General features: G+C 42.2%; 1 protein-coding gene across 1 annotated transcript in view; it reads right to left on the reverse strand.

Annotated features, from left to right (window-relative positions):
- The window catches only part of SLC35F4 (solute carrier family 35 member F4), a 160,373-nt gene extending 136,054 nt beyond the window's left edge, over positions 1 to 24,319 (reverse strand). The window contains exon 1 of the mRNA XM_037139543.2: positions 24,132 to 24,319. Within this exon, the coding sequence (XP_036995438.1) occupies positions 24,132 to 24,234 (103 nt within the window). The 5' untranslated portion in view covers positions 24,235 to 24,319. The remainder of the gene's footprint in view (positions 1 to 24,131) is intronic.
- Between the last annotated feature and the right edge of the window lie 1,688 nt (positions 24,320 to 26,007).

Below are 26,007 nucleotides of genomic sequence, written 5' to 3' on the forward strand. Positions count from 1 at the left end.
CACCATTTTGAAAAAGTGTTTAATTTTACTCTAAGAATCTTTTGTTCCCTCTCTTTTAATATATTAAAATAAATTTGAATTCATTTACCAACTCTGTGTTGATTTAAGTAAAACAAAAAACCCACATCATTAAAACTCTGTAAGTTGAAGTAATATCAGAGGCAGACTCCAACATCCATCTAAGACAAGAGCAACCTGACATTTAAGAAACACTTTTCAAGAGAACAAGTCACCAGTCATGCCACCTTAAATTTTCAGAATACAAAATGTCAACACCAAAAGGACTGAGTTGGTAAACATTGAGAACAAATGGGTCCAGAGAAGTAAAACTACTTCCAGAGAAGTAGCCTGTTTCAACCAAAACAAACTATGACAAGATTCCGCACCTCGCTGAGTAGCTGCTGCGCATTGGTATATTCATGTTTTCCTTTTTTCTTCTTTCCTCCACAGATTCATTCTCCCTGCTTTGTGCAAGCCTGAATGGTGAGCCGTAAAAATGTCATAAATTATAGAGTGCAAATAGTGCCAAATCCTGTGCTCACAAGGAACCCAAAGTGGCAATCATGTATTCCTCGGTTTTAAATACACAGAGAAACACTCTGGCCTCCCATGTAAAATGATGACATTTGCAGAAACATCTCAGTGGGGCTCATCCCTGGTTTCTGCTGCCAGCGAAGGGAGGGGAGGCAAGAAGACGAGTAGGACAGTAGCATGACTAAACTATCTATTAATGGAAAGTCCAAATACAATGGAAGGGCAACATTATATTTACCCCAACTAAAATTAGATCAAATCCTTCTTGTCCAGCATGCCAGATTTGTTGAAGTGTTAACAGACCAATACAAATATTGTTCTTTGCTGTACAAACTTGAAAACAGAACCGATGTTATTCATTATCCCCATGGGGCGACTCATGCTTGGAATAAAGGCTCACTTCATTCTCCCTCTGATGCTGTAATCATATTGTTGCTCCTCATTAAAGACCAAGTTGTTTAAAAGGCCATCAAGTCCAGATAAGTCAGATAAGTCATGCAGGATGTCTCCAGTTAACCCCCACAATTCACAAGCCATGGTGCAGCCATATTAACTACCACAATCACTCAACACTCTTTTGTCAGATCAAATAATAGATGGGGAATATAATTATAATTCAGTAACATGAAAAAGTTTACATAAACCAATAGTTTTTAACTCTCCAACCCCTTTTGCCTTTCTTGGCACCCCTAAAAAACAACAAAGGACTGATTTGCATTTCACACCCTCTCCCTGTTTTGTGCTGCCTGTCAGCAAAATAATACTCAAACTATGACTGGCAGGAAAGAGAGAAGGGAGCACAAGAATTCTACAATATTTCTGCCATTAATTACCCACTGAGTACCCAAAAGTTGGCTGGAGAGAAATGGCCTCTGCCTGGTTTCTGCTGTATCAACATCCTGGAGTCCCAGAGGACACCCAAATTCAACGTGCCTGAAACCTCATTTACCAGTGATTATCCAGGAACACCTTTTCCTTGCCTTGCATCCTCCCTACACGGTCAAAGTTGCCATCATTCCACCATTAACACCTTGAGGTTACCCTTGGTTCCATCCTATGTTGGTATCAAGCCACAACCAGTTCCAACCGATTTCACCTATGCCTTCAAGATCACTCAGAATCTCCCTTCCTTTTCATTTCCATTGTTTGGGCTGAGAGTTAAAGAATGAGCAGAAATTTTCCAAGCAAACAGGTTTGGAAGGCATTCTGAGAAACCATCTATAGAGGTTATCTAATAATGATGCTAATGGTGATAACATTAATAGCTACTTTATTTTTAGTGCCTTCTCTGCTCCTAAGCACTATGCTAAATATTTTTATACATATTCTCTGATTTAATTCTCAAGAAATTCAAAAAGGAAAGACCTTTTAATATTTCTGTTTCCAAAGTCATAAAGCTAGATAAAAAAGCTGGAACTTGTACCCAAGAGTGCATTGATCCAAAATAAATGCTCTTTTTAGCCACTTCTCTACATTTTCTCCCAAAACTAATGAGATTCATTTGTTCACTGAATATCTATCTGGTCAAGTGCCATCTGAATGCCAAGTGCTGTGCCCTCAGTCGTATACAGAATAAATCAATATTCACACACTCCAAAGAAACAGTATATTTACTCAAGCTCCAACGGATAAAATTTGTCACAGAGATTATAGCAAATAGGCTAAAAACAGAATGAACAACAAGCTTTGTTACCCAGCAACTCAATTAAGGAAAGATTGTGCTATCAGAAAATAAGGTTTTTTTGGAAGGAGGAAACAAAGTGTAAGCTGTAGTGAGGAAAACACAGAAATGAGGCTTTGAAAAAATGGATGCTGCGCTTGCCATGTGTCTAGGCTCTCGAAGTCTGAGTCCCATGCACTCTTTACCTTGAGGAACTGTCAGATCACCTGATCATGAATCACAACAGAGAAATCCTATACTCAGGACTTAAGATGGCCTGAGACTGTAACAGAATATCCAAATGCCCTAAAAGAATGAATGTTTCCAAAAGAGTAAGTCTTGCACTCCTTCCTTACCCGAATATTTTAGGTCTGTGATTATTTCAATCCTTTGAGGGCCATAGGTACCACTGAGTAGCTAAAGGACCTCATAAAGACATTTAGAAAAACACGTATGTCTTTAGATCAAGACTCTCTCATTCAAGCAACTATTTCATTTGTTCTTTATCTGTTTAATTTTTAAAAATTAAGTGTTATTTCAGGCACTGGAGGTGCCTTAATAAACAAGAGAAAGAAAAATGCTCCTTGTCCCATTGGAATGCTTCTACAGTTTTTGTAACTAGGTTTTGAAAAATATATATAAGAAACCATACAATCAATTAACAGTAGTGCGTGAATGACTAGCCATACAGGGATAGCTAATACCTGGACGCCCATCAGAATGCAGGGCTGAGAACGTGATCAAGGGGAATTTGAGCCCTAGGTGACGGAAGGTGATCCAAGAAAGTCAGCAGCTGATAGTCTGGAAGATCTGGCAATAGTTGTGGGAACCAGGTAAAGGGGCCTGGGTTTGTTGGCCACAAGAAGACATGGGTTGAGGTTTTAGCCAAAGCACCAGTCTCTAAAGGTTGAGGCAGAAAACCAAAATAGGGATTGAGGCAATGGGGTCTTAGAGACTCAAACCTACTCACTCACACTGGGGTGCAGAAGTGGTTGGCTCACAAGGAAACAGGCAAGACTCCATACTTGGAATGGGCCCAAGATCACAATCATACTCACAGGGCACTGAATCTGGGAGCCACTGACCTACTGCTTCTCTGTGCCATCAAGTCCCCAGTCTTCTGAAGGCAGAGAACTGGTGCCAGGGACCATGGTGAAAGGTGGATTTACAGGTGAGGGTAAAATGGTTAACTCCAGCTGTGAAGATTAGGAGGGGATTATAAAACTACAAGAACTAGTGGCGAAAAGGAGCCTTAAAAGTGGTAACCACATTTCACAAGAAAGATCCTATTATCTTAAAATTCTGGGATGTGATTCTACCAAAGCAAAAAGAATGGAAAATTAGAACAAAAAATCACATAATTACCTAGAAATTTTTTGTCTGCTGAATGTTCGGCATTTTGATATTTTAAAATTATATAAAAGAGGTATTAGTAATATCAAGTTATTTTTGTGCTCCTCTCAGATGTTGTCAGTAGTAATGATCTATTTTCTGGATACAACAAATTCTCCACAAAAAGGAATTCTATATCCTGTAGTATTTCTTTCACCCCCTCTCTATAACTGAAAGGCTGGGCTATATACTGTTTATTCTGAGAGTATGAAAAAGGGTAGAAGAATATGATAACCAAGCTAAAAAAAAGCAACTAACATGTCTGATGGCTTGTCATTAAAAAAAAACACAGAACATTTGTTTCTTCCACATTTCTTCCATATCTAGGTTCACAGCAGTTAAATGGAGTAATTTTAAATATCTCCTCTAGAAGGGCATTCTGAAACAGAGCAGTCTAGCCAGCTAAACTTAAAAGGGGCAGGATCAAAGGAGCTGTCCCTTGCTGGAGTGCTGGAGACACTCTACTTGCCTCTCCACCCCGCTCTGTGGCCCGGAGCCTGAGCCATGTGCCCTCCATTGTGAGACCCCTTGTTCCTTGGCTTCCATGTAATTCAACCAATGGCAAGCACCCACCTGCAGGAGATGGGAGGAAGGAGGAGAAAGATATCAAGATATTTGTACCCCAGCTCCCTTCCTTAAAGGTCACCACAGGTTACAGGGTGACCTGTAACCTGCCACACCATGCCACACAGGTTCTGTCAGGCAGCCGTCTCCACATAGGGGTCCCTCTTTCCCTATATTTCAGGAATCGCTCCCTCCCTTTGTATCCTCACAGCCCACTCTTCCAGCCATACGGCTTCTTGTGTTTCTGGTGTCCCTACACATTGCCCACCCCTGAGTGTGCATGTTTCCTGCCAGTACCTGAACAGAGTATTATCATTCCACAGTCATCCCTCCAGTGGATGGGACGTCCACTGGCAATGCTATTTGGGTTGTGTCAAAAAGTTTTAATCTTCAGTGCAAGGAAAGGAGGTCTGTTATTTTCACTTGGCCAAGCATCCTGAGGGCAGAGTCAAATCTCACCTTCACCTATAGCAGCTCAATAAGGTGAGAGATTTTGGCTTCTGGATATGGTCAGGAACAAAAAAAAATCATCTCACCTAAGCCAATCTCAATTCCTCAAAACCAAGCGACCAAGAGAAAAATAAAAAAAACTGGACTAGAAAGGGTTTGAAGCTTGGCTTCTCTCCATATACTTAGAATATTTCTACCAATTGTATAATAAAAAATTAAAAACTAAATTTTCAGTATTTACTTATCAGATTCTCAAAAGAATTATTATATTCCTGCAACAGACTCAAAGTTCCAAAGCAATTTCAATAGCTCTGCAGGATGTTAGAACCACCAGCAGCTTCTCTTAAATTCAGTTTTTGTTTTTGGTTTCCATCAAGTAGTCAGGGATTTTATGCTCAAGTTTTACTGAAGATAGAAATAGGTAGCACTGATGTATCTTAAAAGGTCAATGGTTACCCATTAAGCATAAGTAAGATTGATTTTTAACTCCCCGCTGATCTTATTAATGCCACAGTTGAGAAACTTGGAACAGTCCATCTTAAGACATTCAACTAGAAATGTAGGAAACAAGCATGGTTTACCTACAGTGAAGTGATCTAATGCTGCTCAAATCTAAGCAGGAATGAGGCATCACTATAACCACACTTGCATTTCCAAAGTCGATAGAGATTTGCATTGAGTCTTGTAGAAGATTCAGTAATGTGAATAATGAAGGGTGAGACTCTAAGACCCATAGAGGCAATATTGAACTCTTTTTCTGAAAATGACAACAGCAACACAAGCATCAACATGTCCTTGATTTCAGTTATAATTAGAGAAATATCATTAGATATTAGAGCAAACATTGGCAGCTAAGACTGATGCATGGTTTGAAGTCCACAAACATTGTTATCAGGTACATGCCAGGCATAAATGACTCATAACTACAGACATCTGTACTTCACTGCAGAAAGAAACAAATTCATCTCCCTACGTCTCTTTATTAGGCTTATTTCTTTTTAACCTATGAATTCAGGGAAAAGCTCCCTTCTAGAAGCAAATCTTCCTGTGTCACAGAAAGATAGCCACTCATTTATCCAGGCAAAATCTTGAGCCAGGTGGGGCTCAAGAGGAAGGGCAGCTCCTTCTGTCTCTCCACTGTCCTTCCTTCTTCCTACCCCCCAAAACGTTGAGATTCCTGACTCTCTCTCTCTCTCTCTCTCTCTCACACACACACACACACACACACACACACACACTCGCACAGGCACACACACAGCCCAATTCTCAAGGTCATCTTGTTCCATCTGTTCTTTCTAAAAAGAGGCTTCAGGCACAAAGTCTACTCGAGGTAAAATTCAGACTTGGACTAGAAGGAGCAGCCTGGCCACAATCCTGAGGCTAAGGCTTGCTCAGAGCTGTGCATTCATTGCAAGTTAAAGGCACTGCTGAAAAATGAAGCAAAAGTTTATATTTTCCCACAACTTCCCAAGGGGGTGGAGGAGCTGCACCACTGGAGGATCTGAATTTTACAGTTTTGACTCCTTGTTACTCTCTCAGTGAAGGGTAGGCATGGGTTTGGGAAGCAGGCAGCCCTGGGTTCACCCTCTAGCCCTGACATCTGGTGACTGTGCCCTTGGGCAAGGTGACTCTTTCTGGGCCTCAACTTGCTCATCTTTAACATAGTGATAATAATACCCACTTCACAGAGAGGCTGTGAGTTTTCATGAAATCATATATGCTATTGCCTCATAGCACGTAAAAATACCGTACTATATGCCATACTATAACACTATACATGTGGCAGCAGCATCATTATTCAGAATTCACAGCCTGAATCTTTTGTGTGCTATGGTAAAGTTAAGACTCCACTGTTTAAGTCTCATAAACATTTCATCTCTACTCAATCTTCAAATAGTACTTGGCACATACTTCAGCCTTATGTTTGTTACACTCCCACCCTGGCTGTACATAGTACACATTTGGGTGTAATTTCCTGTTAAAGTCATAGGGTAACTAAATCCTTCCTAAGATACAGCATGCACCAAGATTCCGATTCCCGGCTTTCTTCCCTAGTAAGCTTTCATGTACCAGATATTATGTGTGCTAGGGGTTTCACATGCATGAGCTTTGTGCATGGAGTGTAAAACTTTAAGGAATATAGAACTCCACAAACAAGTATGTTAGACACTTAGTCTCCATTTTTCTTCCCTTATCAAGTAACTGAACCTGAATTGGGAAAGGCTTCAAGTTCAGAGTCACAGAATATGTTCACCTGTTTCCTTTCTGTTTCTTTTCTGGGAGACGGACCTAACTAACGCCGGTCTAGGGGAGCACTATAAACTTCTACACTCTGAGTGAATACAATCAGAATGTCACAGGAGTCAAGAGGAGTAAGAAGGCCATTGAAGACAGCTTTGTTAAATACCACACAAGAGATTGAGGGTGAAACTAACCACATATCTTCTCTGAAACGGGTGAGCCAGTACTGAGAGAAGAAAAGACTGAACAATAACGAGGGGGGAGGGTGGAGACGGGAGGGAGGTGGGGAGGGCTGGGGGTGTGTGGGCTGGGATGGGGGTAAAGGGCAGAAAACTGTATTCAAACAACAATTAAAAGAAGAAAAAGGAAGAAAAGCAAAGATTTAAAAAAGACATCTTTAATCGGATAATGTGCTTCAACTAGAATTCAACCCCAACACCTTCATAATAATCTCCCAAAGGAAGGGGACAAGAAGCCTTCATCAGAAAATTCATCTGAGTCATTCTGCACCCCTCTCTAGGATGAAGGTCCCATCAATTCCAACCCTCGATCTCCATTTCATGCTTCATAAACCTAATAGGATTCCTTCCACACGGGCAAATTTCCCTGTTGCCAGGCTAGTGGGCCAAGTGCCTGGGGGTAGCCCATTACGGCAGCCCACCTCTTTTCATTCAGCCCTCAAACACAACAGGCAGCCCCAACAGGCGTCTGAGTGAAACTCCCTTTGTCCTTTGGAGATTCCGGTCCAACTAACAGGAAAGTTTTTATTACATTCTCTCCTAAGGTACAAAATCTCTAAGAGTGATTTTTTTTGCTGTTGTTGTTCCTGGGAATCTTTAGTGGATTTTTTTTCTCGGAAATTCACTTGTACATACCGATGAGATCCACGATAATCCTACATGCTAAGATTTTAGTAGTCAAGAGTTTTTCCTGGATTAATATAGCTGAGGGGAAACAAGACCTGGAAAATCTCGAGCAAACCTGTGCATTATAACTATGGTTTTTACCATGTGCTTTTAGGGCCCAGAAATGCATCGAAGTAGATGCACTGTGTCAGTGGGACTATAGAAAAGGGACGGGATCACACACTGCTGGCCGCAGCCCAAATCCTCCTCCGTCTCCAGAGACTCCTTTGTCAGGTTGTGCTAGGAAACAGAGTATTCCAGTGTCTGCTACTCAATGTGTGCTCTGCAGACTGGTACCAGCCACGAACTGTTAGCTGTCTGTGGCAAGATAAACACAGAAATTAAGAGGAAGCAGGCTGACAATGTTGTGATACCTCAGGGCATGATTATTTTTTCTATCAGTTCACTTTTATTGATTTTGCAAGAGTTTGATCCATAATGAGTGGAAATTTTTAAGAGAGAAACTGGCCCTTCACCACAGATCATTTGAGAACCATTGCCCGGCTAGACCCATGTTCACAGACTTGGCTGTTTGTTCATTGGACGTTCCTGGGGAGCTTTAAAAGGTACTGATGCCTGGGTCTCAATCCTAGAGCATCTGTTTTAATTAGAATGGAATGCAGCCTTGGCTTTGGGGTGTTTTTTAGAACTCCCGAGGGTTTCTAATATGCAGCAAAATATCTGAGAACTACTTTCCTCATATTGCTAAGGGAGCAGAAGATACACCTAGAGGTTAGTTAGCAGGGAACATGCAAAAGTAATTATTTATTTGATGTTACTTTAAAAATTTGAAGAATATTTTTAAGTTAACAATTCAATGCTTTATTAAAATCAAGGGCAAATTGACCAAATGCTATGATATATAGTCATACCATGTACAATTTTTAATGTAACAATCTTATTGCAACATAACCTGCCTAAAGTTAAATGGCTTATGCTGAGAGACTCTCTTATGCTGAGAGTCTACAGAAACACCTTAAGTTCACTGCTTGATATTTTCATAAACTAAACACATCTGTGAACTGGCATTCAGATCAAGAAACAGATAATGCACAATATAATTTGCCTCCATGTTACAACATCTAAAATAGCTTCCTACTGGGAGGAAATAAAGATAATGTACTCTGCCGCTCTGAATCAGATATTTTTGTCTTGGTTTATAGTAGATACAGTATATGTTGGAAGATTTCAAAGAATAAAAAAAGTACAATGATCCTTCCTAGTAAAGATGGTAGATTGAATACATACATGTTTATCTGTTCATTCGGGAAATTCCACTAAAATGATAGTTAATTTTTTAAAAGCATAAGTCCACAAGAATCAGGAGAGGTAGGAAAATTTTAGAAGTTGGAAAGTAGTCAAACAGTTCTCAGGTCTAAGGAAACTGAAACCTAAACTAAGGGTAGAGGAAATGCCCAATTTTCTCTAAGGTTATCAGCCCAATTTACCACGCAGAATTTTCCGAAGTTACCAGCACCACTTTAAGAAGGAGGAGGACAGTGAGGCTAAAACCAGTAGCCTTAGTTTAATCTGCTTAGGAAGACTAAGGGCTTCTTAATATCCACCCTCACTCTGTAGAGTATTTGACAATGCCTCCCTTCACTCTGGCAAAGGCCAAGCTTTACTCTGTGGAGAGACCCAGATGAGAGTCTACAGAAATACTGGGCATGGCTGAATGTTTGTCCATACCGAAATCATGGACGAATTAAGTGAATCTGCACACACTGCTCCCTGAGATGCCCAGGCTTCTTTCCTGCTTGGTCCCCAGATGCTAGCAGCTAGTCAGGAGACTAGAATAGCTTTCTATGATCCAAAAGATCAGGTACTAAGAAAATGATATTGAAAGTTCCCAAGCAAACAGCCCAGCTTTTTGGCAAACCCTTGTTGGGAGATGATTTGTCTCTTTTCCATTTCTGAAACATCTCATGCCTGATCTGAGACCTTTTTTCTGGACTACCTTTTTAAGACCCTATATAGCAAACAGTTTGGAAGGTAGAGGTGTTCCTCTCTAGAACAGAGGCATTTTTTCCTGCTAATGTCTGGAGCAAAAGTCGAGTTGTTTTCTCATAGGCCTTTATAAATAATCGGGATTCCCTAAGCTCAGGATTCCTCAGCTGTGATTCAAAACTATTACATAGTGAGGAAGTCCCTGGGGAACTCGAGGTGCAAGGGAGTCAACTGTGAGCATGAGGCTTGTGTTACTTGCTTAAGTGTGAGTAATAAAGTTTTTTGTATCTGACCCTGTCTTGGGCTAGCATCCATGAAACCGTAGCAGGCTAACTTGAAAGTGGGGTCACTTGAAAGTAGGTTGTGCCTACATAGTTCTTGGCCTCTTCAACTATTCTCACCACTTCCCAATAGTTTCAGAGTCCTATACTCTAGAATATAAGCAGATAAACAAAAGTCACGAAACATCCAAGAATATTAGCTAACAATAATTTTAAAATTTCTAAAAGTAACTGAGAAGAAACAGCCCATTCAAAAAAAGAAAGCTTCAAAAAGCATGTTAGTAATATCCTCAGGCAATAAAAGAAGCTATTTCATCCGTAAAACAAAAATAAGGCTTGTCATAGAAGGTGTCATAATGTTAAAAGAAATATTAAGAAAACAAGAGAACCACTACAACTTTAAATAAAATTCTAAGTAAAAAACTTAATAGAAGAGTTTGAAAATAAAGTCAAGCAAATACAAAGTACAATACACAAAGATGAAAAACAAGAAAGAAAAATTAGAATCTTGTACTTTGTCACAGCATAAGCCATTTAAGTCATTCACCCCACCTCTCAACTGCCTGCTAGAAAAGAGAATGAATTTCCTCATTGCCTCATCCGATGCAAGTTGAGTGTTCTTTATTTGCAGCCAAACTCATCCCAGAGAGATCTTAGAAACCAGTGTGCCTTGGAAAAGGATAAACTTGGTTATAGTCTGCAACGGGAGATAAAAATGGAATCAGTGCCTTTATGAAGTAAAATCATTTCCCCAAACTTACTCATTTGCCATAATTTTGGTGCAAACATTGGAGATTTCAGCAACTATGCTGTTTTCTATTAACAGATAACAGTATATCTCACACTGCTTCCAACTCCTGGTTTTTCATTATATCTGTATGAGTGTCATTTACAGAGAATTCCTATCCCGTGAGGTTTCTTTTTTCTTTTTTCTTTGTTTAAGGAAGCATGAAAGGTTGCAATGTCTTAAAAACTGTCCCCGGAGGGAAAAGTAGGTTTTGCTGCTTTAGTGTAACTTGCTGTGTTATATACATCAGCATGTAGTAGCACCCAAAATATTGTCAGTGATCCCACAAGAAACTTTTTCTATTGCCTTAAAAGTCAATTCCATTGGAGCCAGTGAGTAGAGTGTGGTGTTCTCCTTGACTACCTGGAAGTTAATATCTTTCCAGAAATCAAGACTTGGGAAAACAATTATATCTCCTTTGAGATGTTACAAAGAAAAATCACAGGACAAAAGGGCATCACTCATGATACCAAACTTAGATTTTTTTAAATTATATTTTATTGATTATGCTATTACAGTTGTCCTGATTTCCCCCCCTTTGCCCCACCTCCACTGGGCAACCCTACTCCCTCAGGCAATTGCCCCAATCATTGTTCATGTCCATGGGTCATACAAATAAGTTCTTTGGCTACTTCATTTCCTATAGTGTACTTCACATCCCCATGGCTATTCTGTAACTGCCTATTTGTACTTCTTAATCCTCTCACCTCTTCACCCATTCCCCTAGAACCCTCTCCCAACTGGCAACCACCAAAACGCTCACTGTATCCATGAGCCCATCTCTGTTCTTGTTTGCTTAGTTTGTTTTTTAGATTCAACTGTTGATAGATCTGTATTTTTTCCATTATATTGTTCATATATTTGATATTCCTTTTCTTAAATAAGTTCCTTAAACATTTCAGGTAATAATGGTTTGATGATGTTGAACTCTTAGTTTTATCTTGTCTAGGAACTTCTTTATCTGCCCTTCAATTCTAAATAATATCTTTGCTGGGCAGAGCAATCTTAGCTGTAGGTTCTTGCTTTTCATGACTTTGAATATTTCTTGCCAGTCCCTTCTAGCCTGCAAAATTTCTTCTGAGAAATCAGCTGACAGTCTTAAGGGAACTCCCCTGTAGGTAACTAACTTCTATTCTCTTGCTGCTTCTAAGATTCTCTCTTTATCTTTAACCTTTTGCATTTTAATTATGATGTGTCTTAGAGTGGACCTCTTTATATCCACGTTCTTTGGGACTCTCTGTACTTCCCAGACTTGCACATCTATTTCCTTCACCAAATTAGGTAAGTTTTCTTTCATTATTTTTTCAATTAGATTTCCCATTTCTTGTTCTTTCTCTTCTCCTTCTGGCACCCATATGATGCAAATGCTGGACCTCTTAAAGTTGTTCCAGAGGCTTCTTTTGCTATCATTGTGTTTTTGGATTCTTTTTTCTTCTTGTTATTCTGATTGGTTGTTTTTTTTTCTTTTCTTCCATATCATTGATTTGGTTCTCATCTTCATCCACTCTTCCGTTGTTTGCCTGTAAGTTGTTCTTTATTTCAATTAGTGTATCCTTTGTTTCTGACTGGATCGTTTTTATGCTGTTAAGGTCCTCACTAAGTTCCTTGAACATTCTTATAATCAGTGTTTTGAACTCTGCATCTGATAGATTGCTTATCTTCATTTTGTTTAGTCTTTTTTGGAGTTTTGATCTGTTCTTTCATTTGGGACATGTTTCTTTGTCTCCTCATTTTGGCAGCCTCCTTGTATTTGTTTCTATGTATCAGGTAGAGCTGCTAGACTCCCTGTCTTGGTGGCATGGCCTAATGTTGTAGGTGCCCTATAGGGTCCAGTAGCATAGCCTCCCCTTTCACCCAAACTGGGTACTCAAGGTTGCCCTTTGTGTGGGCTAAGTATACCCTTTTCTTGTAGTTGAGCCTTGGTTGCTGTTGGCAGATCAATGGGAGGAATTTACCCAGGCCAGTCACCTGCAAAGGTTGGCTGTGACCACTGACCACCAACCTCTACCCTCCATGGAGGATCAGCTGTGCAGTGGCAGGCTGGTAGTGCTCCAACATGGTCTGTAGATGTCTACTAGGTGTGCTGGCCCTGGGGTTTCCTAGGTAGTGCAGGCCAAGTTCAGTCCTCACTTGTGTTTTGCCTAGGGCCACCCCACCTGAGCTATAAAGCAATCTGAGATGGCTGCTATTTGTGCTAATCTTGTAGATTCTTAGGTAAAGCCAAGCTGTGAATCTAGGCTCACAGCTGCCAGTGCCATGACTGGGGCTTACTGAGGCTGGCTATCTCTTGTTTGATTGGATTTAAGAAGTTGTGAAGCATGAGCCAAGATCAGCCATTCATAGAGAAAAGCACCTTGTATGGGCCCATAAATTAGGTGAGTCAGAGTCTCTGGGGATCTCCAAAGCAGGTCAAACTGTATTAGCCAGGTTGATGGAGTCTCAGATATGGCACCAACCTGATGGCTCTTTGTTGGGAGAGTTTAGAATAGGGACAATAGCCTCTGCTCACCTTGATGCCAGACATTTCAGTTTTCCCATTATACCACTGGAGCCTTTCAAGTTTCTACCCTGCTTCTAGAGCTCAGAGGGAGTGTGTCTGAGTAGGTGAGTCCACCTGTGGGTTCTTTAAGAGGAACCTCTTGGGGATCTAGCAGTATCTTCCACTGAATCAATCCCCACTTGTGTTTGCAGCCAGAAATTGTGGGGACTCATATTCCTGGCACTGGAACCTCAGGCTGAGGGGCCTGGTGTGAGCTGGGATTCTTACTTCCAAGATATCCTTCCCAAATTTTTAGCCACCACATGTGTTTGAGGGACCCCCAGCCTGTTCTGTGTCTGTGCCCCTCCTACCAGTCTGGATGGATGTGGTTTCTTTAATTCTGTAGTTATCAGACTTCCATTCAACTTGATTGTTAATGGTTCTGAGTGATGGTTGTTCTTAGTTGTAATTTTTATGTGGTTGTATGAAGAGGTGAGCCATGTCTGCCTATGTCACAATCTTGACCAGAAGACCCCAAACTAGATTTATGCCTGACGTAATTGCAGTTTCAGCCTCTCCCAGAAATATAATCTTAATCAATAAGTCTGGAATTTTCTGGTCAAGCACCAGTGAAGTATCTGTCACATGGGCCTTCTCCATTCCTCATAGAGAAGAAGAAAAGGTAATCTAAGAAAGAAGAGGTAATCTAAATGATAAACACCCTTGCTATTCCCTCCAGAAGATATCCTGGTATAAAAATAATGCTTTATTTTCTTTTGTTAATAGCTCCCTTGCCCTACCCTTCCTACTATAAAAATCTTCCACTTTGTACAACTCCTTGGAGTGCCCTTCTAGTTGGTAGGTGGGATGTTGCCTGAACCATAAATCACTTAATAAAGCCAATTAGATCTTCAAATTCACTCAGTTGAATTTTGTTTTCTTTTTTAACAGAGATGGAAAAAGTACATCTTTTTGTGCTTCTTCAAAGAATAGTTCAGTAAGGAGAAGTTCATTCTTCACTTTCCTTACTTTATAGATAATAAAATAATACATTTTTTCATTGTAAACTTTAAAGTCACTATTTTTACACAGCTGAAAACCACAAGTTATTATATTTTTTGGAAACACAGCTTCTCAAGAAAATAAAGATCCAGAATGATAACATATTATAAAATGTCTGTGCAGGCAAACAATCCGGAGGTACCTGGATACACTGCAGGATATATTTGAAGGTTAATGCTGCTTAGACAAACTTAAAATTGAAACATGACTTCATCATCCCTTCTCTGCTGACAATGACAGCATGGATGATGCGGATCTCGCCTCCAAGACAACTTCATTGACTTGAGTACAAACAAAATGATGTAACATTAATTCAACTGGAAGAGTCTATGAGAATTCCGGTGTTTCTTGGCACAAGACTTGACCCTAAGTGGGCCAGGTCCCTTTCCCCGGGAATCTGGACTTAGAAGTAAGAGATTCTTGCTCAATCTGTCTGCTCTCTTGAATAAAAAAAACATTTAAGCACTGGAACTGCTGACGGAGGCTATTTTCAACCATTTGGACAAGAAAATAGAGAAAGCCAGCCTGCAGCAAGAGACAAAGAATAGAGAACATGTGCCAGAAACAGAGATGGGAGGCAAAGAAAGAGGGCTTCCCATCTTCTCCACAGCCCCCCAGGACCTGCGCAAGCCCAGCCTACTTTATCTTTATCCCTCCCCTTAACATCAGTGGGAGATCTCAGGATCCCTCCAGTGGCTTCCATTTTTGCTTTAGCTAGTTCCAGTGCAACCCTGTGACTAGAAGCTAAACAAGCCCTCACTAACACTCCAGGTGTCTCCATTTTATTTAGTGTCAAATACATGAGAACCAGCTTGCCCAAATTTCTTAAGCCAAGATCTCTGAAAGGAGAATCTAATTCCAACCTCTCGTAGCAGGTAAATGCAAAAACATAAAAAGTGCTTACCCTAAAACATTAAGTGGAAAAGAGCTAGGGTGCAAAATCACATACCTATCAGAATTGTGACTACACTATGGCTTACATTTGTCAATAAACAGAGGAGTAAAGACCAGAATGCATTTAGGAAGATTGGAAGGAAATTAACCAAAATTACAGCAGCTGCATTAGGGTCGCAAAATCATTTTCCTTTTTCTCTACATGCCTCTGTATTTGTTAGTTAAATACTTTATAACTTAAAAAATTATAACTATTATACTTAATTAAGACTATGATGAAATGTGTAAATGTGTTTATGATACAAAATAACATATTTTTTAAAGTAGAGCATAAAATACCCTGCTATGTTTGCTGCTAATAAACAGCCAAAAGGGAACTGCCCCTTTAAGACTCTGCATGTGAAAAGAACAATACAACTTCCAACAGGACCCCAAATTAATCCTTAGCCTTCCCTTGTTTTCCACCTGTTTGTCCTCCCAGTCCTATCTAGCCCTACCTATCCCATCCCATGCTACCTACCCGTCCTCTCTTCCACTCCTTCCCCCACTTCCCCACATTCCCCACCCCCGCACTCCCCTCTGTTTTGACATCTGAGTATCTACATCTCCACACAAACAGACCCATCTGTTGTCCATAGGCCCTAGATTTGTCTCCTCTCCTTTGGATCAGCCCAGTGGAGATAACTTCATCACAGATGGCCTCCAGCCCATTGTAAACTATCCCTGGGGGCAATCCAGGTAGGCCTGCTCCTTTCCCTTGCAGCACCAGGCAAGCCAGAAAGGAGTAAGGAGAGGAAGGCAACATCCAAAAATAAAGCCACTGTGAACTCGAATAGTTGCAAATTACCTTTAACCTTGCTGTAACATAGTTTTCAGTAACAATTCAAAGAACAATACTGGGTATTAAAAAAAGTGAGCAAAGCTCTTAGAAATTATGAAATTGATTCTGTTGGCTTCCTCCATCATCATAATGGCTTCCATACATTAAATTGGGCATTGTGCCAGACATTCTATATACAATATCTTACATAACCCTCCCCATGACCTGTGAAGCAACTTTTATTATGCCCATTTTCCAGGAACAGAACTGTTGATCCAAGAGGTCAGGTTATGCAAATTTAGAAGGCTAACCAGTAGCAGGGCAGGGTCTTGTGGTCTTTGCACTAGACCTCATGGCCTCATGCAAGTCTTATACAAGCTTTCTACAGAAAGTATATCGGAACTTAATGTTAAACCTACCTGTCAGCGTGTGGTAGAAGTAGTATTTTATAACACAGATATCCAGTTTGCATATACATTTACATCTCAAATGAAAAACACACGTCGAAATTAACATTGTAGGAACTGCCACACTATCGGACGTCGACGGCATGTGCAGTAATATTCAGGATCAGCGCAGCTCTGGTATGTCACAGTTTAAAACTTTGTTATGAAAACTCCTCAATACTACATACCACTGGTGATGATAACTGTTTAAAAAACACTACTTATGGTATAAAAAGAAGCTTAAAACTTCTTATCAGGGTGCAAAGAGAGTATGAACTGGGAGAATCTTTTGTGTATTTATTTCAACAGTAAGAGACAGTTTAATAATGTACTCCAGCCAGAGTGAGCAAGGGTTACATTAATATTATACCATGAGGACCAACAGTGACCATTTTGCAGGGGGGGGCACATTTTATTTCTTACTATTCTAGTAACTTTATACTACTCCATATTTCTAAAAGTTGCCTTTCCTCTCATTCAAGTATAGAAAACACAGAAATAAGCACAAAAACAGGAAAGACACAAATGCAGAAGTTACAACCACAAATGTAAAGTGATCATAAAATACCATTTGACTTATTCTTTGAATAGGCGCATCAGTTTGATTCATTCATAGCTAACAAATTTTTTATATTTCCCTCCAACACTACCATTGTGTACTCCTTTTCTTCTGCATGAAAATAATTAACTCTCTAATTTCTTGCAAGGCAACCATAATCATTCACTCACTAGCGCAATAAACTTTACTGAGACCTCAGGACATACTGGTCTCTTTGCATAAGAGGAAAACAAATGGAGATAAGTCCTTGCCCTCCCCAACACTGCAGTTAGACAGCCTGGTGTAAACAGCCCAAAATAGTGCCTCAGTGCTGGCGTAGAGGTGAGAACACAGTATCACAGAAGCACAGAGGGAGGATTAACAGAGCCTGAAGCAATCGGGAAGCCTTAGTGAAGGGGGTGCGTTGAAATTCCACCTTTAATGATAAATAGGAGCTTTCCAGAGTGTGAGGAAGGAAATAGAAGAGGCAGCCATTCAGGGCCATAGTGCAAACAGGTACTGAGAGCAGAAGAACACGGGGACAATAATGGTAGGAGAACAATGAGCTGCTTAATGAGACTGTGACCAGGGTTTGAAGAGGCTATGTGGGATGTGAAATTAAAAAGAAAAAATGGGCTAAAAATCCAACAACTCAAGTCGACTAAGGTGCTTACATATATGGAAGACTATGCATACATTAAGCTATTACAAATACATACGCCAATGAGAGAAATGTTCAGGATGAAATAAAAAGCACTTGCGTGTGTCTAATATTAACCAAAATGTTAACACGAAATCACCTCTGAGTGGTGAAATTATGTGTAATTTAGTTTTAATCTCTTTTTGCTTCTCTGCCTTTCAGATTTTCTGCATTAAGCACTCATTGCTTTGGCAATTAGTGGGGAAGTGTGTACTAAAATAGAACAATGTAAGATGGGCTCAGATGGTGGCGTGCTAAGGAATTTGGACTTTATTCCACAGAAAATGAAGATTTATTTCAGGCAATTGATCAGAGGAATGAGGTGAGCAGATTTACATTCTAGGGAATTAAATGTTGTTAAGGTGTGCTTACTGGATTAAAAGGATTTGAGGCTGGGTGAAAGGTGTGATGGATAGAACCAAGGTAGTCACAATGTGGATGGGAAGCGCGTATCTGGGGTGCGAAATATAGGACAGTTAACTGAAAACAGGGCATGGGGAAAGGGCAGAGTATGAGGATAACTCCAGGTTTCTGGGCAATTGGTTAGATGCAGATGTTAGAGGCTAAATGATAATAATAATAACAATGACAACAATAACAATAACAACAACATTTACAGACAGGATGATGAATTCAGTTTTATGTGTGATGAGCCTGGAGGACATGCAGGTAGAACTTCTAGAAGGAAGTTTGAAATTTGTGTCTGGGTTCAGAAAAAGTAGACCTAGAAATACAGGTATGTGGAAGATGGTAAAGCCATGGGATTGAATGAGCTTGTGCAGGCAAAGTAAAGAGTGAGAAGAGATAGCTGAGGCTGGCGCCTCAGGAAGTGCTAAGTCAGAGCAGCAGTGGAAGTCAGAAAGTCAGACGAGCTAGAACTTAGTAGAGTTCTTTTTGGACACAGGATGATCGGAGATAGGACCAGGGCAAGGGCAAAATGTTTTACCATAACTATGCAACTACCAATAGAAAACAACCCCAGAACCTGGTCATTATGGTGTATGGAAAAGACAAAAGGCTGACATGGAACAAAGAGAAGCAACTGGCCACTACCTGTTGAGATAGAAGGTGGAGTGAGCAGAAGCCACGCACTGAGTGAGATTGTTCCGCACAGGGGGAGGAGTTTTGAAGGCTGTCAAAGCTGACCTATAGTTTTTTTCTGAGAGAGTAACTTCTACCTTCTTTTTTTACAAACAAGGAAACTGATGTCTACAGAGAGGTGTTCCAGATCTCAGGGTCAGCTGCTGACAGGTTTAAAACAAGAATCAATTTCCAAACCACTACGGTTCAGTTCACTACACATTAGCATACTACCTCCTATACAAATACAAAAAGAAGGCTCACCAGAAGTATCAATAATGAAATACAATAAAATGAAATGAATTTATCCTTTGACTTGAATTTTGAAAATGACTTCTCATAGTATACAGCACTTTTATGTTTTGGACCACCACCCTTTTTCTTTCAGCTAATTTCCACAAGCCTTTGATCCCATGGAGATTTCCAATCCATTGATCCTACCACTTTCCACCCTTCCCAATCATCTTGATTTCCTCTCCACTTACCAGCTTTAAGTTATACGGCCAATCATTACCATAATATCTTCATTGCATACATTTACAAGTGTCCTCACCCTATTATTTTATTATACCCATTGGATATTCTGCAACTCTTGTTAAATCTTTCTTTTCACTTACTCCAGGCTCCCACTATGTCAATGAACAGAACAACCAAGTGTCTGGTTTCACTTTAAATATGTCACCAGACACTTAAATGGGCTCTTTAAGGCAGCCAGACAAGCTTACTCCCTAGTTCGTGCATTCTCTGTATTTAACTACTCACACCTTTTTTTCTCCTCCAACCTCCACCGCCTCCTACCAAATCCTCACACTCAGTGGATCACCTTGCTTCCTATTTGAAGAAAACTAAAGCAGCCAGAAGAAAACCTCAACAGACTCCCACCATCTCAGCTGCCCATCTTCCAGGAACTGCACCCACACACTCTGCCCTATATCTATGCTCTTTTCTAAATTAAAGCAATATCCCTTCCCTGTGCGCTAAATTTGATACCCTACCTCTCCAACACCACCAATTTTTCTTTCTCTACTGAATCACATGCATGCAAACATGCTGTTATTTCTCCCATCTTAAAAAAAGACTTTCATCCTGGCTGGTGTAGCTCAGTGGATTGAGCACAGGCCTGCAAACCAGACAATCAGGGTTCAATTCCTAGTCAGGGCACATGCCTGGGTTGCAGGCCAGTTCCCAGCAGGGGACTCATGAGAGGCAACCATACATTGATATTTCTCTCCTTCTCTCCTTCCCTTCCCCTCTAAAGATAAATAAATAAAATCTTTTAAAAAAGACTTTCATAATACTACTATGCCCATTTCTTGCATTCCCCTTTGCACAAAAATCCCTGAAGAGCTATGCTTACATTTCCAATCCCTTCCTCCAGTTCTCTCTAAACACATTCTAATCCATTTTATGCTGCTTTACCTGCTCTTTTCAAGGTTACTAGTGACACCCCATTGCCAAATTCCTGGTCAGTTACCAGTCTTCATTGTACTTGACTTTTCAGCGGCAATGGACACAGTGAACGAACCCCTTCCCTCCAAAACTCTTCATTGGTTTCCAGGGTGTCACAGCCCCTGATTTTCCTCCTCTCTCCCTGGGAGCTCCTTCTTGGTCTTTTTAAATTATTCCCCCTCTTCTCCCCAATCTCTCAATGTCTGAGTACCCCAAAGTTTAGTTCTTGCTCCTCTTCTCTGCATACACTCATTCCTTGGAGATCTCATCAGTCTTAGGCATCAGGTAACATCCAAATGCTGGAAAACCCTACTTTATATCTCCAGTCAGACAACTCCAGGCTTACTCAACATCTCCAGTTACATTTAGCCTTTCTAAGATGTTATTCTTCTCCCTTGACTCCCCAGACTTCTCTACCTTGAAGACTTCCACACTTTAGCCACTGGCAATTCAAACTTGGTCCAATCAGAAAAGATGGGATCACTTTTTACTCCTCTCTTTCTTGCAGCTGCCATATCCAAATCCATCTGGATCCAATCCTATTCACTCTAATTTCAAACACATCCAGAATCTGACCACCTTCCATCACATCTACTGCTACTACTCTGATTCTGTTTTTGGTTATGTGTCTTGTTACTGTCTGATTCAAACCACCATCATCTCTCACCCAGGTAATTACTTACTAACATACTAACTAGTCTCTCTGCTTCCACCCCCACTCCAGTCAAGCAGCTCCTGTATACTGATCTTTTTGAAAGGTAAATCAAGTCACATCACCCCTCCATCAAAACCCTGCAGAGACTCCCCATTTCAGAACGCAAGGCAAAGGACTTACAATGACGTATAAGACCCTACTTCATTTGAGCCCCTGTATCCATAACGACCTCATTTCCAACCACCTCCCAATTGTTCACCCCATTTCATCCATGCAGGCTCCTTGTTTTCCCCAGCACACCAGGTATGCTCTTTCCCAGAACTCTGCACTAGCTGTTCTCTCTGCCTGAAATGCCATCCTCCCAGTGCCCACACAGATAACTCCCTCACATGCCTTCAGGTCTTTGTTCAGTTGTGACCTTCTTAGCGAGGCTTTATCTTACCACCTTATTAAAATGCTCACCATGGCTGCTGCCCTCAGAATTTTAAAATCCTTTTTACGCTGTTACAATTTTTTAAGCAGCTACTACCTTGAAGTATGCTACATAATTTATTTATTATTTGTCTGTGTCCTCCCACTAGAAGGGAGAGTATTAAAAAAGAAAATACTTTTGTCCATTTTGTTCACTGATGTATTCCTGGCACACAGGAAGTGCTCAGTTAACACCTGTTGAATGACTAGATCTATTTCTCCTAGCAGAACATAAGTAACTCCAGGCCAGACAAATGCTTTAATCATCTCTGTACCATGTATATGTATCAGACTAAAATGTTTATGTATTTTATATCAGCCCAACTACTACACTGTGTTCTAGACAGGTACTCATTTTCCTGATTGGCGAGGGTGGCAGCTAGATGCACTAACAGAGGGCTGAGCTCTGATGCGTATTCTCAGATGAGTTCCCACCTGCCTCTAAAAAAGGAAACAACATAGGTGTCAAGAGATCGTCCAATCGTTGAGGCCTCAAACACGAGCAGTCATAAAATGGGAAAGTCGCCTTGTCTTTACATATTATATACTCCTCACCACAGCATTTTAATAAACATATCCCTACAGATCTCCCCCAAGCTGTCATTCACTCCTGATAACAGCTAAATCAATTGACCATATTGTACTGGTTTGTTTCAATGTGTTTGTTTACTAGCTGGAGCCTGAATGAAGGGCCGGATTATTTCATGGCGCCTGGCTGTCTGGCCCTCTTCCAGCTCCCTCCTCTCCTAGTCTTCCACTGTGCAAAATGGCAATCTCTCCCTACCTCTGCAAGCACAAGAACCCTGAAAGTTATTTATTCACATAATTCTCTGTCCTTGTGAGTTTCTCTGCCTTCACTGTTTGAACTCTGTTGCCTGAAGTTCAGTAAATGTCTGTCACAAATAACTACGCCAAATGCATCTATATTCTCCCTTTAGCTTCAGCTACTGTCTTGGCCAATGTTTGTCCCTCTTTTTGTCGTGTTCCTATATGGCAAGTGAAAAACGTGCACCTATTTCAGCAAGCACAAAAAGATAACGTGAACATGCCTTTATTTAGAATGTCACTTTTTCGGTATTCTTTTTGGTTTTGCTCTTTATTAATCAGAGTTCCACTGTTATAAAAATTATAACAATATGCTACTCCAAGTCTTGGACTTTCGTAGACAGCTGCTACATTCGCTAAGCAACCAAAATCCATGGTTTCTAATTAAAATATTCATAGGTGAAATCTATGAATCTCCACGTGGTATGCTAATGCCTTCCCTTAAGTTTCTTGGGTTAAAAAAGAAACCCTTTGCCAATACGAAAAACAGGAGTTTTTGAGTCTAGAGTACAAAGACTTTAAACTGCATTCCACAGCATGTTATTTTCTTTCCAGAAAATTCTAACACTATATAATTACTTTTGTATGGAAAATGAATAATGTAAGCCTCTAAGGCTAAAAACAGCTAGACAGAAGCCATCCAAATCGCATAGGCCTTTCCTGAAGCCAAATGAAATATTAAACTAGAAAAGATCTGTGTAAAGACAACCCATGGAAGAAAGGGATTGGATTATTATTCAATAGAAATGCAGTGGAGTATAGTGCGGGAGAAAGTTACATGAAAAATAAAGTGTTTTCTGGTCATGTGTCAAGGTTTGTGTGCTTCAGAGAAACTGTAATGGTGGTTGAACCCCAAAATATCACAGAAAAATACCAATCAGAAATACTTCTAGGACCTTCCAAGCCTTTTGGTTAAAAACAACAGCCTAAACATCAATTAAGCTCCATCCACTGCGACAGAAATACACTGATACAGAAAAAGTGAAACCCCACCTGCGTGGGAATTAAGCCGCAGCTTAGTCCCCCAGTAGAAAAAGAAAAACGAGCTCCACTTCGCTTGCTCGGCAGAACTAACCTCAGTAAATACAGCCAGTGGGTTTGTGTGTTGGGGAAAGGGACCAGGGTAGAGCGCACCTCAAAGCTCTTCCCTCAAAACTGCCTCGAAACCGTGAAAGCACCCGCCGCAGGACCTCGCTTAGCCAGAAGAAAGATGGTACAGGACAGAGACCCCGCTGGGACTCAGAAGCAGCCGCGACGTGCGGCAGGCAGTGCGGACTGGCGGCTCGTCGCGCCTCCACCACCAGCCCTCCTCCCCACCGTCGAGTGTTTGGGGGTCTGGCTCCAAGCTCCAAGGACTCGGGACTCGGAGACCTGAGCAGGTTCTCTCTCTGCCCATGATAGAGAACCTTCCACAGACGTTTTAACGGGAGCAATTCCCGCGCTGGCAACGTCCCCGCAGCCCGGAGAAAGCAGGCTGACCCAGCGAGCGCTGGAACCCAAGTGCGGACAGCCTGCCCGGGCGGCCCCACCCCCGAACCCAGCCAGCCTACGTCCCCCGCACCCCGCCCGCAGCCTGGCACCGGTAGGGGCTTTCGGGGAGTACAACCCAGGGGTTGACTTTCCACTAAGTAAACAGCCATGTTAGCCTCCTCTGGTCGTAAATAAACCAGGGATGAGCGGGCCGACGGCCGTCCAGGGTGCTCACTGGTCCCTTCTTCGCCTTTGCCCCGAAGGCTGCGATTCTTCCCAAACTCCTAGGAGGAAACCAACGGGGCCCCATTTCTCTTCCATGGTTCAGCACCAAGGACAGCACACACTTTTCACCAGTGGCCCCCACGGCCCGGAGGGTGGCATTGGCAGCGCGGGCAAGGCTGCAGGTGTCCGGGTGGCGCTCCCTCCCGCATCCCAACCCTCTCCGGCGCCTCGAGCAGCGCAGCCCACGGCGTCTTACTTTTCTGGCTGGAGTAACCCGGGTAATAGCCATAGTAGCCCGTGATTCTCAAGATGCGGTCCTCGATGGTGGCCACCCCGTTGGGGGCCGCCTTGACATCCATAGAGAGCGCCCGGCGGCGGCCCCGGGCACGGCCGCGGGCAGAGAGCGCAGCGAGGGGCCCGGGAGCTGGTGCAGGTGCCGCCGCCTCCGGTGTTGATGCTGCAGCTCGTGCTCCCGCGCCCGGGCTCTGACTCCACCGCCCAGCGCACCACCCGCCCCGCATCACAGCGGCGGCGGCGGCGGCGGCGGAGCGGCCCCCACTCGGGCCGGCCTCTCCGTCAGCCTGGCAGCTCTCCCGCCCGCCACCCGGCGCGCCGCGGCTGCCCGAACAGCGCCCCCTCGCCTCCAACGCCCACCACAGCCGCCCCGGCTGTGGGCGCCCCACCTGGCCGCTGACTCTCATCATTAACCCTTTTACGCCCCAACCCACCTGACCGAAAGGATGGTTGGCCAAGGGGCGTGGGAGAGAAGAAGGTGAGGCAGCAGCAGGGCCTCAGGGAGGAGGGATGGGATCCGGGGGTGGGAGACAGGGCTGTTAATGCGAGAGGGACGCGCTGTAGCTCCGGGGCAGGGGGAGTGGTGACCCCTCGGGGGCGCCCTCGGGACTTGGTACACTTTGGGCGTCTACACCCCCTGGGGTAGTCTGATGGGTAAGCGTCTGCAGGGGTTAATCAGTCCTCGAAACTTGCCGAGAAGACAGTCTTTTTTTTTTTTTTTTTTTAAGAAATGAAAAGACAATGAGGCCCCAGCAGGTGGTACATGGAGTGATTATGCAGGTATTATGGACACAAAGACTTAAAGAGATCAAGCCACCAAGTCTGACAGGCCAGGTCAGGGCCCTCCAATCACCCCCTCTCTTTCTCTCCCCCCCCCCGGGAAAACATCAAAGGCAACTGTGCACAGCCTGTTGGTTTTGCCATTCCTAATGCCCTGAGAACTGATTTTCTTCTTTATTGCCGAAAACCTCAGGGGGAAGCCCTCTCCCTGTGCCTGCCTGGGCTGGTGAAAGCTCTAGCTGCAGGCTCCTGACTTTCCTTGAGGTTGTGTGTTGAGAGTGAACACCTCTCCGGGTGTGATTCTGCTTTGGCGACAGAGCCCCAGGCCTAGTGAGGAGCAGGGGGGATGATTGCTGTATTCGTAGTTTGCAGTCACAGCCTCCTAAATAATCTTCCAAGTTTCATCTCGGAACTAAGGGGTGTGTGGGGGTGTGGAGTGTGGGCTCATCAGTGTCCCCCCTCTATCCAGAGCCAGTGTGAGCCATCCCTGCCAGGTTTCACGTTTTTTGAAGTTTGTGGGGCAGGGAGAAGCAAAAACGTGTGGACTTCAGTGCCCCTCAGAAACCTCCAATCCCTCTGTCACCGCTTTCTGCTTTCCAGCATTCTCCACATTGTGTGCGGGTCCTTCAGAGGGAAGAAATATGCAAACTTTCTCAAGTGTATTAAAATGCAGGGTTAAACTTTACAATGAGTTGAGGGTTTTCATCCAGACACAAAGCCTAACATAGGATTTTGAGAGTGGACCGAACCTGACACAATTATGCCTGGAAGAAAGTTCATGAAGAAATACACTTGCCCCCTCATCTGCTTATCGGAACAGGAATGATGGAAGGGTGGAAGGAAGGGAAAGCTCAGAATGAACTTAAAGGAAAAAGCGACTTTGTGTCATGGTCAGGGACTGAACATTTAAAGCAAATAAATGAAAGGATAATGCCTGCTCAGTCTACCACTTTGGCAAACACAAATTCAAAAATTCCAATTTACAAAGTGTAAATTATCAATGTGCCTCAAATTTAGTCTGAAAAAATAAGGAAAGATATAATTTAACAAATAATGAT

The sequence above is a fragment of the Artibeus jamaicensis genome, unplaced genomic scaffold (assembly GCF_021234435.1).
Source record: "Artibeus jamaicensis isolate MK-2021 breed Jamaican fruit bat unplaced genomic scaffold, CSHL_Jam_final contig_851, whole genome shotgun sequence".
NCBI classification, from domain to species: Eukaryota; Metazoa; Chordata; class Mammalia; order Chiroptera; family Phyllostomidae; genus Artibeus; species Artibeus jamaicensis.